The sequence below is a fragment of the Sus scrofa genome, chromosome 17 (assembly GCF_054392235.1).
Source record: "Sus scrofa isolate SSC_HxYL_T2T_F1_AM1 chromosome 17, Sscrofa_HxYL_maternal_Yorkshire_Landrace_v2.0, whole genome shotgun sequence".
NCBI lineage: Eukaryota > Metazoa > Chordata > Mammalia > Artiodactyla > Suidae > Sus > Sus scrofa.
The window spans coordinates 63,218,483-63,234,570 of record NC_139399.1 but is presented as its reverse complement, the minus strand read 5'-3'; the positions used below and the strand labels follow the sequence as shown (position 1 = coordinate 63,234,570).

The 16,088-nt window shown below is 42.2% G+C and overlaps 1 protein-coding gene across 2 annotated transcripts in view; it reads right to left on the bottom strand.

Moving 5' to 3' along the window:
- The window catches only part of DOK5 (docking protein 5), a 152,046-nt gene that overhangs the window by 44,164 nt on the left and 91,794 nt on the right, over positions 1–16,088 (bottom strand). Inside the window, exons 3-5 of one of the 2 annotated variants that reach the window (XM_085002635.1) lie at positions 9,179–9,293; positions 8,976–9,095; positions 6,045–6,169 (exon numbers count right to left, since the gene is read on the bottom strand). In XM_085002635.1, coding sequence (XP_084858761.1) covers positions 6,045–6,169; positions 8,976–9,035 — 185 coding nt within the window. In that variant the 5' untranslated portion in view covers positions 9,036–9,095; positions 9,179–9,293. Of the gene's footprint in view, positions 1–6,044; positions 6,235–8,975; positions 9,096–9,178; positions 9,294–16,088 lie in introns of both variants that reach the window. The other variant, NM_001123107.1, reaches the window with a different exon arrangement.

Below are 16,088 nucleotides of genomic sequence, written 5' to 3'. Positions count from 1 at the left end.
ACATGTTTTTAGAGTGATCTAACCTAGACGCAGACGACTTCATTTCCAAGACTGTTCTGATGCCTTTACATCCAAAAAAAAAAATGCGTGCGCCAATCTGTGCGCTCCATCGAAGGAAGAGAATCTGTATCTGCAGTGTCAATTTTCACAGACGCTTGGCACATCCAAAAGTTTCTCTTAAAACGATGTCAGAAGCGCAGGAGAGACATTCTCCGGCTGGTAAAGAGAGGCGCTCATGTGTGGTACTTATTCTCCACGTTCTGCCAAATGTCACTCCTGCAGGTGCTAAACCCAGGGTATTCATTTAAATCCATCAGGAGGTGAGGCAGAGCCTGACACTGAAGCAGGTGAACTCAGCAGCCAGTGGTGAAACTCACAGGGCAGCTTACTGGACACCTGCCACCTTGCTTCAAACAATAATGCTTCAAGATTAGGTCCATGGGGGATGCTGCCACAGTTAGAACTTCAATGTCAACTGGATCTTCCCATAAAACGTTAGCGCCCCTGCCAATCTGATGTGCTTCACTGAAGTTTAAGGGCTTTGAAGTGGAAAGAAACAAAAACTAGGAAAAAACTCAAAATAAGCAATATGTCTTCTGCTCCCCCCATAAGCTAATTGATCTTTATCTCCAAGGACAATGAGTGGCACGTAATTATGCAACTGCATGTTATTAAAGACTTATATTTGTGGGATAGGCTGGGACCTAGGACCTGAGATGCTCTCCTGTAGTGGCTGCAATGCTCACACCTAGACAACATCTCTTCCAGCAACAAAATACAAAGAAATTACAAAGGACCAAAAAATAACTGTGGACATGGCAGCAGGAAATTATGGGCAAGAAGATACGGAAAAAAGTAAAAACCCCACTGCCACTCCTGAAGAGCCAGGAGTAGATGCAGGGTACTACTCTTGCCCTCTGCACACAGCACCACCAAAGGGGTGGGCAACCCCCCTAAGCCAGCCCCCCTCTGACCTTGAACCTCCCCCTCCCCTTGCCCTGTAGAAGGGACCAGCTTGCCGCCCACCCCACTCCCCACCCAGCCAGCAAGCAGGGGAACCTGTTGTTTGTTTTCACTTCCCCCTCTGCTGTGGCAGGGGCTTCAATAAAGCCTTGCCTAAATTTTCCTGTCTGGCTGCTTATCAATTTCCACTGATTAAGAAGGGCAAGAGACCTGGACCATAACATTTCAATTCTGGATTTCCTCAAGCAAAAAAAAAAAAAGTTGCATAGTCAGGTTTGCCCATATTGGGGAAGAGGGGGAGAAATGCCATGTAGGCGAGGAGGCCCCCAAACTAAAGTAAATTAAGACAAGGCATCGGTGAATGCACATCCAAAATCGTTTTAGGAAGCACTGGTTATGCAGCACGCCTTCTCCTCCTTAGCTCTGAAAAGTTAATTAAAAATTAGGCTTGGGAGTTCCCATCGTGGCTCAGCAATAACAAGCCTGACTAGTATCCATGAGGATGCAGGTTCAATCCCTGGCTTCCCTCAGTGGGTTAAATAAAGATCGTTGCTGCGAGCTATGGTATAAGCTGCAGATGCGGCTTGGATCCCACTTGGTTGTGGCTGTGGTGTAGGCCAGCAGCTGCAGCTCCAATTCAACCCCTAGCCTGGGAACCTCCATATGCCGCAAGTGTGGCCATTTAAAAAAAAAAAAAAAAAAAAAAAGACTAGACTCACCTAGTAGAATGGTGATACACAGCCTTCTTAGAAATCTATGGGTTTGGAAGGAAACTTGTGTGCCCGCTAGAATCCACCACTTACAGGTCTCATGCCTTTAGATGAAGATAATAATATTCCCTAGTTTATGCGACCGACAAACAGCTTCAGTGAGATAATGGTTGTAAAATGCTTAGTACAGTGACTTTTGTGTAGTAAGCTCTCAATAAATGTTAGCCATTATTTTCGATGGTTGATGTGCCCACAAGAGCAGAGGTTTTCACCTGGATAACGAGATCTGATCATGCTTTGTCGTGGGGGATTGTTCTGTCACAGCATATGTTGTGACAACCCCAAATGTCTCCAGACACTGCCCAATGTCCCTCGGGAGCAGAATCGCCCCTGGCTGAGAACCACTGTCCTGCAGCTCGGTAGCATCATCAGTGAGCTTGCTCATTAGGGTCAAAGAGCTGTCTCACCCCATTCGTTTTAAGCATTTATTACAGACTGCAGGGGACACCTTTTGTTTGGTTTTCTAAAGAAAGCGCACATGCCTCCTGATGATGCCAGGACCCCCCTCCTGCTTTGGAGGAACCACCCCCTTCTATTTGTTCCATAAGTGCTTTCCATAGACTCCGCAGGGCCTGGTCCATAGCGAACGTAAAATGGTCAACATACAGGAGGAACCTCTCTCTCTTCTATTGGCTGAGAGTGTGAGACACTCTCAAGGCTCCCGGAAGCCCCAGGTGGAGCCAGAGTGAAGCCATCTAGAAGGAACAGGTCTGACCGGTGAAGCCTGGGCTCATCTTTTGGAGTCTGAATCAACCCAAACCTGAAGGCAACCCTGCTCCCCTGGACGGTGGGTTCTGAAAGCCAGCGAAGTCCTCTTCTGCTTTTGTGAGTCTGGGTGGACACGACTGCCTGCCATGTGTCAGGCATTCAGCCACCTGGTTGTATATGCACCTTTAGTGAATCTTCACGGCCATCTTACGAGAGACAATATATTATACCCATTTTCCAGGTGGCCAAAGGAAGCTCAGAGAGTGAGGTCATTCGCTCGGGGATTCCACAGTCCGTATGTGATCGAACCATCATTTCATTTCACTTCCTCCAACTCCCAGTTTATTGCACGTGCCACAGCGTCAATCCTGGTGCAGGGAAATAGGGCCATTCCATAGGAATGTCACTCGGCCCCAACTCTAACAGAGGCTGAAAGTCAGCAGAAGTCCACCCAAGGCCTCTGGGGAGAGTCCCTGTTTTTCAAAGGGGAATGTTGTGAAATCTTTGCAGAAACATGTTGGATACGTGAAAACTACGTGCCTGAAAAGACTTAACTCCTGTTCATCTATCGATGTGAGCCAGGGAGAAAATTATCTTAGATAATGTGAAACTGCCTTGTTTTGAACACACCCAAAAATAACCAAGGAAAAAATTATCTTCACTAATAAAGCAAGGCAGATATGAAAGCGTCACACTTGGGGGAACACGAATGCGCTTATTATCCTGAGCGTCTTGATGGTGCCTATAAAAATTCATCTTTATATTTGAGTTTCGGGCAAAATATAAAATAGTTAGTTTACCTTGCATTTAACACTGGGTGGATCCTGCAAAACCCAGTCCTGCTCCACAAGTAATTATAATAAAACCTCAAAGATACTAATTAAGAGAGGAGAACAGCCCCTCCCAGGTCATTTATGTGCATTGTTGCTTTTACCAACAACCACGCCTGGAGGAAGTTATTACTTAGATAAACTTACAAGGCAAGTGAAACACTGTGTCCAAGGTCTAATAAAGAAGACAGATCAGATCACAGGGTCTCTCTGGCTCCCAAACCAGTGCCCCTTGCACCACCCGTCATGCTACTTGAGAAATGAGTAAGATTCTAAGACTACATTCCCGAGATACTTTTCCTTCTGATCATTCATTCCATCTCGAGCGTGCACCAGCCCCACAAAGCGAGGACCACTGAAGAGGAGCGCTATTCAAAATCGATATTCGAAATCCCTACAATATCTGAGGCACGACACTGAGTGCTACGGATGGTGGGTGTTCCGGGAATCCAGCTGCTGGATTTCCAACCAAATACCCTAAAGATCAGACCATAAAGAGACCAAAGCCACGGACTGAAACCCTTCTGTTTTCCCAGTCAGCACTTGATGGCTTTTGGTCAAAGCCCATTGGAATATTTCTAAAATTTATGTCTCCAATATACCCATGCTTTTCGTCCACTCTTTCTTTTACCTCTGCTGCTTCCATATCTCCCCACATCCAAAACTGCCAGCGCTACCCTATTACTGAAAAAATATGAACATGGTTACACAACACACACACACACACACACACACACACACACACACAAACCTGCTTAAAAATCTTTATGGTTTCCTATCATACTTTGGAGAAATATCAAGGCTTTAAAAATAATCTCCTGGATCCGTAGCAGCTCTACTAGATTTCAACAGGAATAAGTGAAACCTTTGCAAGCTAGGAGTCGCTTTAAAACATGGAAGATTGAGATAATTCCCAAAAAGGTTCCGCGTCACCAGGAGATATTACAAAGGTTTACTAAAAAGCTACACATACTATGTTCCTATTCCTATTTCCTGCAATAGAGAGTGAATCAAAGAACAAATCAACCTCAGGAATATTGGAATAAACGCTGCCCCAAAGCGGCCCCAAACATCCTGATTAATGACGAATTCTCCTGCACATCAATATGAAATGAGAGCAGGGAAAGATAGGCGGAATACAGTCAATATTAAAATCTAATTTTCTGCTATAAAACATTCTTCATACCCAGATTTTACTGGTTACAATTAACACATAAATAATTTCTGAGACCCAAACAAGGAAATATCTCCATCCTTCCAAATTTTTCATTTTCTATAGAGATTTTCCCATAAGGATAATAAGTAAGAAATTCTGACACAAGCAGGACACTGCTCTAAACATTAAAGTTTTATTCACTATGTGAGGACCTTGGAGTCGCTGGGAAATTCACTGATGCGTTTATAACCTCTCAATTTCCAGGTGCTTAGAATTTAAATAGACCAGAGAAGAGCTGTATGGGAGAGAATGATTTAAACACTTTCTATGACAGATGTAAGGGCACTGAGTTGGTCATATGTCTGAAAAGTGAATTTTACATAATTGGGCTTTGTTTATAACGGAGTAAACAGATTAATTTCAGTGGAGCATATGGTGATATAGTCACCTGAAGTAGAGTCTTCGGTGTTTTAATATTTCTGTTATTACCCTTATTATATCAAGTATATTCTTGGCAGGAAGAACTTTCTACTTTTACAAAGCAAAACAAAAAAAAATGTTTTTTAAGTTACAAGTTGATTTTTTTTTTCAACTTTTACATCAGGCCATCTACAGAAGAATCTGTAGTTCTTAAAATGTAGGCATTTAAAATTCTAAAATACAAACTTTTACCTGCAGTGTTTCCAAAAAAAGCCTACATTCTGAGGGAGGAAAGGTGAAAAATGAGATACTAATTAGACTAAGCTCTTTGTAGCTAATGATTAACCCCAATGTTACTGGCACCATCTTCACGCCAAAATTAATTTCGAGAACAGAAAAGCCTCTAAAGTGCTTCTTGGGTATTGCAATAAGCAAGCTGTAGAATTACCCTCTTCCAATATTCATGTCGGTCATTACACTGTGAGATAAGTAGATGGAATTCAATAAACTGTAACTTGAAAAATATCACTGGCCTCTCCTTTTGATAATCTACCATAGTCTGTTCAGTGAAAAAACATCTCTATCGATATTATGGAGTTCCCATCACGGCTCAGTGGGAACAAATCTGACTAGTACCCATGAGGACGTGGGTTCAATCCCTGGCCTCGCTCAGTGGGTTAAGGATCCGGCATTGCCATGAGCTGTGATGTAGGTCACAGACTTGGCTCAGATCTGGTGTTGTTGTGGCTGTGGTATAGACCAGCAGCTACAGTTCCAATTCGACCCCTAGACTGGGAACCTCCATATGCCGCAGGTGCAGCCCTAAAAAGACAAAAAAAAAAAAATAAAAAATCAATACGGAAGTTTTCCAAAAACCAAGAAGTTGGCTTCTGTTCAGCATGATCCCATAAAGAGCACGTTTTTAGCACTTGTACCTAGTTCGACTTATTTGTGGTACAGCCTCAAACCGTGTAATGACAATTCATATCACACTCATGAAATGCTAGCATCCCCCACCCTGGGAAAGAAAAAGCCATGCTGGATACACGAGAGCATTGACAACACACCCAGCGTTGTACAGTCAGAGCTCCAGGCACTCCCTGAAGTGTGCTTCATGGCGAATCGCACAGGTAAACCCAGACCTCGCGTGACATGAACCTGGGGGAAAAAATGTAGGAAAACAGTCCTGAAACTCACCTCCCTGCCTCAAAAGTGAACCAAGCAGCATCTCGTCCATACCGCCGCAGGGCGCTTAGCGGCCAAGAGATGAGTTTGACTCTGGGATTCTGGACGTCCCAAAGACAGATGTGCTCATATGTAATCTGCAAGGCACATTCGCCATGTACATCTAAGTTAGGGGATGGCATCAAATACACATTGAATCTCTCTGGGAGAAAAACAAAAGGTTAGTCTAAAATCCCCAGGAATAAAACATCAAAGACATTGTAGGAACAAAGAGGCATTTCAAAATAATTCAAGCTCCTATTTCTAGGCTTTGGTTGCATAGTCAGGAAGATAAACCTTTCTCATAAATGAACAGTTTGAGAAAATGATTTTTTTTAATGAAAACCATATCAAATAACATAATAACAATACAGTCTGGTTGTCGGCATGCGTGCAACGCTATTTACATGAGCCAAGGTCAATGTCAGCATTTCGAAATTTGCATAATAAAAATGTGCATGCCAGTAAAAGACTAAAGCAATGAAACCCTTAAAAACAATTTTTTTTTTCCCTGCCAAATCTGTATTAATCACACCCACACTTTTGTTCACAAAAGATGCAGGTGCAAAATAATCACTGCATAGTTTAATGACATTAAAGTTATACTAACCAATTTATAATTTTCATTTTAACTACAGGAATACAACTCTATCCCAAATTATTTAAATAAAACCAATACAATGCACTTAATTGACCAACAGTTTGGAAAAATTCCAGTGGATATATCTCAACTAGTTTTAACAGCGACCTCTCTTTAACAAATTCTGGAAAGAAATATTCATTTGCTTATTTGGATGACTGTTAAAATTTAACCAAGATTATTCTGAATAAGCTATCTGACTTATTACTGCAACCAAATTTTCATCCCCACAGATACAGCCATGGTATTTCTGCTCCGTTTATAGAAAATTCATTAATTTGGGAAACTCTAGAATCAAAATTTTACATGAAATATGAAGAAACACATTATTACTATAGCAAACTCATTTTCATCTAACTGTCATCATGGTAGATTACCTACATCGGAGAAAACAGTGTGGCACTAACAATGTCAACTCTATTCCAAATTAATTGTTTTGTAGTAAGGAAGTCATTCGAATTCTCATAGGTTTTAGTTAAGTTTAGTAAATAGGAGTGTCTAAATTGTGCCCATGGATATACTCATGCATCTGTTTATCAGACTGAATTATTTCAAACTCTCAAGAACCAAATATTTGCTGCTTTCTAGTATCCATTACTTTAAAAGTATACTCTGTGGAGCAAATTTCCCCATAGAGATTTCTGGATTTCTGGAACATGTAAGAAAGACTATCATCATAAGCAAAATGTGAGACTAGTAACCTTTTTTTTTTTTTTGCTTTGAAGTTCTAAAAAAGAAGAGCAAAGGGCTACAAATGATTGCTTTAGTGACAGTTCATTGAAGTCATACAATTAATCTTGCAAAGTGCCTTCAGACAGAGCTGAGTTCCATTATAACCCCTAGCAGTTGTATTCCAGAAGTTTTCTTATTCTTATTTGACAGGAGAGGAAACTGAGGCATAGAAATGTGGTACCAGAAAGGGAACTAACTCCCAGGCACAGCCAATTCTTGAATTCAGTCCGAATATAGCTTCACAAACACAAAATGTGAAAAATAAGCGCTGATCTGGGCACTCTAAAAAAAGCATCAAAACCTGGCATGTTTTCCTCTTTATGTTCGATTCCATGTGCACTTGTCTGTGAAGCCCTACAGGGGTGCCTTTCGGCCCCGGGAGCAGCCTGATTGAATGAACTATCAAGGGAGGAGCCTGGGGCTCGACTGAACGACCCTGGCAACTTCTCTGCAGCTCAGTATCCAAGTCTATAGGAGACGCCTCTGCCTTAGCGGGCACTCCTAAAACTTCATCAATAACACTTCCCTGGAGACGGATTAGGGCAGACAAGGTGGACGTGGCATAGGTGCAGACTGTACATGTGTCATGAAGACATAGTTCCAATCGGGAGGGAGGGACTTTTTTTTTTTACTAACAACTGCAATGGGACTTCATGGAAAGGGTCAGTCCAAGTCCACCTTGGCCATGTTCCTAAGAAGCCAGGGGACCCACAGCCTCTTCCATTGTGCTGTATCCTCACAGAGCAACACAAGAGCTAGAGCAGAACTCTGAGATCCAATCTATCCCACCACAAGGCTCGGTTGTTTGGAGACAAAGAAACGATTCCTCGCCTCCAAGCACATACTGCAAACCAATATTGATGGCTCTTGAAGTGTTCATGAATATTTTGGTCATCATTATTTATAGTGGTGTATTCCCAGGCTCAAACAGTTGGCTCAAGTGTTTCCGTTAAAAAAAAAAAATCCCAGATTTAGGTGGGTTTAAACTTGATGAAACATTCATGAAGTTTGGATTCTATTAAAAACAGGGGAAAGCGTTCAATAAAAATTTTTAAGTGAAAAAAGTAAGACAAAAAAATGCACTGTAAAATCTGTATGCTATAAATACAGGCTGAAGAGTATAGTCTGGACTCAAACACAAGGTATTGGAACACTAGGTATTTGCTCTTTTAAGCTTCAATTTCCTCATCTGTAAAATGGGGAAGTAACAGTACTTATAGTGCTGCTGGGGAAATTAAATGACTTAATGTATCTTGCACAGAAACTGACACACGTGTAGCAGAGTCTCCATGATTTCTAGCTAGAATTATTAATGTAGATACATTCATATTACGCATTGAAAACATGTTAAGAAAAGAAACACACTGAAATGCTAACACAGGTTTTAAGTGAAATAAAAGGCTATTTTTATTTCTGCCTTTATACCTTTTTATACCTTCCAAAATTGTACAGGATGAAGATGTCCGATGCTCATCATGTGGGGACAAAAACACTTTGAAAAGAGAGCAAAGGAGAGAATTTTCTTTACATACCACTCTGTTCTCTCTCCACCCCAGTAGCCAGTAAGTCGGGTTCTCCGAGGCTGATGTCATTGATTCGTGTTCCTACACACTCCATCTGGAGCACTTTGCACCATTCATCAGCCTCAAGATCTACGGGAACGTCCAAAGATTAGTGCACAGGCCCAGCACCCGCTCAAAAGCAAAAAGCCAAAGCTCCCCGGCCGCCAACAAACCTGAGTCACAAGCAAAGGTCTTGGAGGTATCGTCATTGAAATAAATCCCTACGGCGTGTTTCTTGGTGCTCTTTGGCAACCGGGCTACATTCTTCACATTGTTGAGCTCTGTAACCTGCAAGAATGAACAGTTGCGAGTTTAGTGATGCTCTCCAAAGAAAGCTTCCCCCGTCAACGCCATCAGACAGAGGGGAGACACGGCAGGCAGAAGGCACATCCTAGGTGCGCACAGCGTGACGGAAGAGTGTGGATTCAAAGGTTGTGAAATAGTTCAGTGTCATCCTTCCTACCTAGCAAGGAAGGTTAATGCCTGAGCTCCCTTTTTTAGATTTTATTTTTCTTTTTTGACCACCCCATGGCATATGGAGGTCCCGGGTCAGGGATCAGATCCAAGCCACAGCAGTTGTGACCTACACCACAGCAGAGGCAGCTGCCGGAACTTTTAACCCACCCTGCCTGGCAGGGGATCGAACCTGCGTCCTGGCGCTGCAGAGACGCCTCTGATCCCATTGTGCCATAGTGGAAACTCCCCCTTTTTAGATGTTTTTTTGAAGCATACTAAGTGGCATAGGCTCAAAACTTCATAGACTTAGAAGCTTGTTTTATTTAGTTTTTTATCCCCCCCAAAGATTCTGCTTTCTCCATAGTCTTCAGGTCTATCTCCACCCTCCATGTGGGCGTGGACAGACTCTCAAATACCCCTCCAGTCAGAGGACTTCCAGCGCAAGCATTGTAAACACACGGGCCCTGGGGACGAGAATGGGAAACGGTGGTCCAATCCACAACTCACCTATCTCACTCATTGATAATCAGAGGTGGAGGGTCAGAGTCTCCAAAAATACCCTCTACTCAAGGCATTCATGTTGGGGTCAACTTGAACTTGAGGTTCGAGACGACTATTCCAACACAGAGAGTTGATTTGTGAAATGTGCTCCTGCGTCTCTGACTCTCAACTTCTCCAGGGTTATGGGGCCACTGTTTTAGGGTCTGAGAACACTGCATGGCACCACGGACCACCTTGTTCCTATCAGGGGGGGAAAGCTTTGCCCACTAGCCTTCCCCCTCACCTTCCTCTCTTCCACAATCTCTTGATCCCTTTAGCTCTTTGCTAAAACTCCCACAAAGGGTTCTGGCTTATTGTGTTGCCAAAATGGTCATCCCTCTTTCAGCGACATCCCCCCAGATCCCCTGCATCCCAGGGGTGTGACAATTGGGTCCTGCCAGAGAGAAGGGGTAGGCAGCTTCGGGGAAGACAGAGCATTGACAAGATAAATAACTCTTTCACACTGACAAGTTTAACCTCCCCTTAGTCTGTCTCTTTTGTGTTAGACTAAAGAATGTGCCTTCCATCAATCTTTGCTGTTGGTAAAGTCAGGCCATTTCTCCCATCTGTGGTTCTAAATTCAATAAACACCCGGCTCAGGAAGTAGGTGAAGGAGAGAAGTAAGTATCCTCCATGCACGCACTAACCTGATTATATCCTTTCCCTGCTTCTCAACCTCCACTGGCTCTCTTTACAGGATGATGTGAATTTCTTGGCATAAATTACCCTAACGGGGGCTATGGACCAGATGTTAAGACCCTCCCCCAAGTCATCTGTTGAAATCTTACCCCCAAGGGGATGCTATTAAGAGGTGGAGCTTTTAGGAGGTGATGAGGTCATGAGGGTGGAGCCCCTGCGCATGGGATTGGGGCTCTGATAAGAGACACCATGAGAGGTCCCTCAACCCTTCTGCTATGCGATGACACAGCAAAAAAGATGCCTTTGTTGAATAAGCGAGTTCTCACCAGACACTGAGTCTGCCTGTGCCTTGACCTTGGACTTCTCAGCCTCCAGAACGGTAGGCAATACATTTCTGTCGTTTATAAGCCACCCCATTTATGTATTTTTGTTATAGCAGCCCAAAGACAAGTTCACTTCCTCTGGGAAAGGGTTAGGGTTAGGGTTAACCCTAACCTCGGTGTGAATTAATTGTTCCCTCTTTCTGAATGTTCCTTCCCATACATGCTACACGATGCTGTATTCTATTATCCGTTGTTGTACATGATCCATTTATCTCTCCAGCTCCGAGTTAGATGTGACTCATTTATCAACGACGTACTGATGAGCAGAATCAATGAACATCATGTGAGAGTCAACGATTTATTGAGCCCACACCATACACGTATGCCCACTACGATTAGCACTTGTCTCTAGAAGGTCTTATTTGATCTTCATTTAACTCCTGTGAGATGGCTATTACTATCAGTATTTTCCAGATGAAGGAACTGTGGATGAGAAAGGTTAAACTCACGTGCCCAAGTTCACACAGAGTGGCAGAACACAGTTCTGAATGAGGTACACCAACCCCAAAGCTTGTGTTCTTCACCATTTGAAACACTAATAATGATTAATTCTGCAAAAATTCAACACAGCATCTTTAACTTCGAAGGTCATCTCCTATTTGAGGACCTCTTTTTTCACGGGGGTGGAAGGAGAGCCTGAGTGCCCTAGGTTTTGCCCTGACCCTCTGCTGAGATATTACATAAGAGTAGTTCACCGCAGCCTCAAGCACAGCAATGACCTTGAAATGTGTCATTTCATTACATATCCATTCAGGGAAAAGAAGAAGGAATAAGTCACCTGAAATGGTCAGGAAATGTAAAGAGAATTGTATGAGTCAGAACACAATCATCCGTTTTGGAAATTGGTTGATACTAAGAAAGCCAGCACCCCCGCTCAGGGGAGGTGACTGTCCCCAGAGCAGGCAGGGTTGTTTTATGTGTGGAAGGATGATCAGGCTCTAAAGCAACAGCGTCTGTCCCCAACTCAGAACTACATCTCAGGGAGCATGCACACAAACACACACACACACAGAGGCATGTGCACATGCCTTATTGTCAAAAGAACTGCAATCTGCTCGAATTCATAATGGAATCTTCCTCAAAATATACGCTGAAGTGATAAGCATGAGAATTAACATTTGCAGATATATTTTCATAAAATGCATCAAAATGTCTATGAGTTATTTTCACCATCACTCCATTTAGCAAATGAGAAAACGGAAGCAGGTTATTATTTTTTTTTAACATTTCCTTTACCAAGAAATAATTTACTCCTAAATAATGACTTTTGAAGCAAACATAGACTTTGATAAGGTCTCAGATTTTCATTTAATATGAGCAGTATTTTAAACGGGGTTGACTTAAGTGTAACTGACCAGCAAAAGTGACTGTGTTGGAAGCCCAGCATTATCTCAAAGAGGACGAGCTTTCAGAACCCTGTGCATCAGTAATGTCAGTCCACCTTCAGTAACTAAGTTATTGTCTTTTCCTGATAAATTCAAGACTTTTAAGGAAAACTCCCTCCTGAGTCTCTAAAATGATAAATTTTACTACTCTTTCACAGGGCAAGAGACCCTAAACTTTACATGAATGATGCTTTGTGTAGAGATTCACGGATTAAATGTAAAAAAAAAAATTGTTTCAAGGTATAACAGCATCAAGGAGGGAACCACTGAAACACAATTGCAGGAGAACCACACTCCCCCTTCAAGAATCTTCCTTGCATTCATTGGTTCACCAAATTGGGGTTTTTGTTTTTGTTTTTTTGTCTTTTTAGGGCCACCCCCATGGCATATGGAGGTTCCCAGGCTAGGGGTCAACTCAGAGCTGCAGCCACGGGTCTGCACCACAGCCACAGCAACACCAGATCCGAGCCACATCTGCGACCTACACCACAGCTCACAGCAATGCCGGATCCTTAACCTTCTGAGCGAGGCCAGGGATCAAACCTGTGTCCTCATGGATACTAGTCAGATTCATTTCCGCTGTGCTACAACGGGAACCCCCATTCCTCAAAATGTTTAATTCATTGTTTATCTACTATGTATTTACTCATTCATTCATGTACTCATTTTTATCATTTATCATTTGCTCCATGTCAAGTACTGTTCTGTTCACAAGGGATAAGATAAGGCAGGCTTGTGTGTTGTCAGTAGGAATGTAAAATGATGCAGCTGCTACAGAAAACAGTATAGCGGTTCCTTAAAATTAAAAAAATGAAACTACCATGTGGTCCAGCAACCCCACTTTGGGGTATATATTCAAAGAAAATGAAAACAGGATTTCATAGGGATATTTACACTGTTGTGTTTATGGCAGCATTGTTTACAGTTGCCAAGATATGGAAACAACCTAAATGTCCATTGACGGATGAATGAAGATGTGGTATATAGGTACAATGGGATACTCTTCAGCCTTAAAAAAATATTATTTTCTGGAGTTCCTTGGTGGCCTAGTGGGTTAAGGATCCAGAGTTATCATTGCTGTGGCTTAGGTCACTGCTGTGGTGTGGATTTGATCCCTGGCCCAGAAACTTCTGCATGCTGAGAGGGTGCAGCCAAAACAACACCGCCACCCATCAATCAATCAATCAATCAAACAAACAAACAAACAAATTTGAAATAAATCATTTTCTTTCCCTTGTACTTTTTATGTTAATTTCTGATTATGGCAAGTAATAGCGGTTTTCCATTGATGGTAGTAATAAAATGTCCTCTTATAGTGAATTTAAACAAAGAAGTGAGCTGATTTCAAGCAAAATACTAAGTAAATAAGAGTAGAGGTGATACTGTGACAGTTATCAATAAATGACTAAAAATTAGGACAAACACCATAAATCTACGATTCCTAATTTAATACCACCATTATGAAACTGACTTTCATTTCATTTCCCACTGCGTCTACCACCCTATAACCAATTGACCTAAAGGTCATACAGTGACCCCAAACAATTCCCATGTGCTTAGCAGAAGCCTGACAACAGATTTCAATAGAAACCTGGTAAAGATCTGGTTCCTGCTTCATATCCTAAAGGTCACCCATCTGAATAGGACCATTTGTTTTCTTTTTGCCTTTTTTGCTCATTTCACGACTGCATTTCCTAAATGGGAAAGACAGCAAAGCATGTCAAGCCTCACGACCCAAATCTGAAAGATGTCTCAGAATTGCGATGAAAAGGTCAAAAGAACAGTTCCCAAAAGAGGTCTAAAGTGAGATCCAGTTACCAATCATCATTACTGACAGAGGGATTTGATCGTTAACAGAAAAGAAAAAGAAGTCGAATTCTGTGATTCAAAATGGTATGTAAATAGAGTTTAAATACGTTGAGCCACCATTTTATTTTATTTTATTCTATTCCATTCTATTCTATTTTCCCCTTCATGCTGAAATAAGAGTTGACCAAGTTGGACAATCGAAATAACTTGTGTTTATTTTCTGGGCTGCTACCTGTCTGGGTTACTCTTTAAATTCATCTGTGATCTCTCAGGCTCTAAACTTCCTTTTCCTTTTCCAGGATATCTTTAAGCTTATTCTCTCCAGAGATTTCTCTCTTGAAATGGAGCTAAAATCTGCCAAAGAAGGACTAGAAACATCTGTACAGCTTACTGAACATTTTAATATTAGGACCTTTGAAATGCTTGAGTTAGTTTAGAAATTGGGTGTTTATTTTCCAAAGCCCAGGTTGGAATCAGGCTTAATCTGATTTTGTACATACTGAGGCCAACTTAATCCTTGGACTAATTCAAAATTCGCCAAAGATCGTGGCTCCTTGAAAATTCTGCTGGTAAAAGATAATGAATACTAAATAGGAGTTTCCCTGATGCCGAATGTATGTTTCTAAGCATGAAGGTTGGAAAGATTAGGTAAAGATGAGACTTGGCAAAAATTCTCCTTTTAGAATTTGGAGGTGTCGGAGTTCCTGTCGTGGCGCAGTGGTTGACGAATCCGACTAGGAACCATGAGGTTGCGGGTTCGGTCCCTGGCCTTGCTCAGTGGGTTAAGGATCCGGCGTTGCCATGAGCTGTGGTGTAGGTTGCAGATGCGGCTCGGATCCTGCGTTGCTGTGGCTCTGGCATAGGCTGGCGGCTACAGCTCCAATTGGACCCCTAGCCTGGGAACCTCCATATGATGCAGGAGCGGCCCCAGAAATGGCAAAAAGACAAAAAAAAAAAAAAAAAAGAAAGAATTTGGAGGTGTTTAAAATCAGCCCAAAGGCAAATGCTGTACCACACCAGCAACCTTCATTTTCTAGACTGAATTATTTGTTCAAATCATCCATTCCCTCTTGGCCCTCATGACTCTTTCCTGAGACGTTTGGACTTGGTCGTCAACTTGCTTTGGCAGACACAATGTGAGCTGGTGTGCCATGCCCAGGAAGATGCTTTAAACGTGGGTGTAAGTCAGTTCCTTTTCTCTTTGAGCTTCAGCCCTCTACCACAATAACAACACCCTCCCCTTCTTCCTGGATCTCTGAAGATACAGACAGATGAGCTTTAACCGAGTCAAATTAATCCAGCTGTGCTCAATACAACCACAGCCAACCCAGACCCATCATGCAACAAGGGTGGGAGATAAAGATGAGTTGCTATAGACTTGTGGTTGCCAAGGGAGATGAGGGAGCAAGTGGGATGGACTGGGGGTTCAGGGTTAGTAGATGCAAACTATTATATTTAAAATGAATAAGCAATGAGGTCCTACTGTACAGCACAGGGAACTATATCCAGTGTCTTGGGACAGAACATGATGGAAGATGATATGAGAAAAAGACTATATATATATATACACACATACACACACACACACACACACACACACATATATGAATGACTGGGTCACTTTGCTGTACAGCATAAATTGGCACAACACTGTAACTCAACTATACTTTAATAAAAATTTTTAAATTAAAAAAAATGAGTTGCCATAAGCTACTAAAATTTTGGAATTGTTGCCACAGCAGAAGTTGGCTAATCCACCCTCTGTTTGATTTCCTTTTGGCCAAGAAGTTTCATAGAGTTTTCCTCTCAAACCTCATGGTACACAGCAATATCACTTCTTGTGAAAAATAGACCAGATTTCCTAGTCGAAT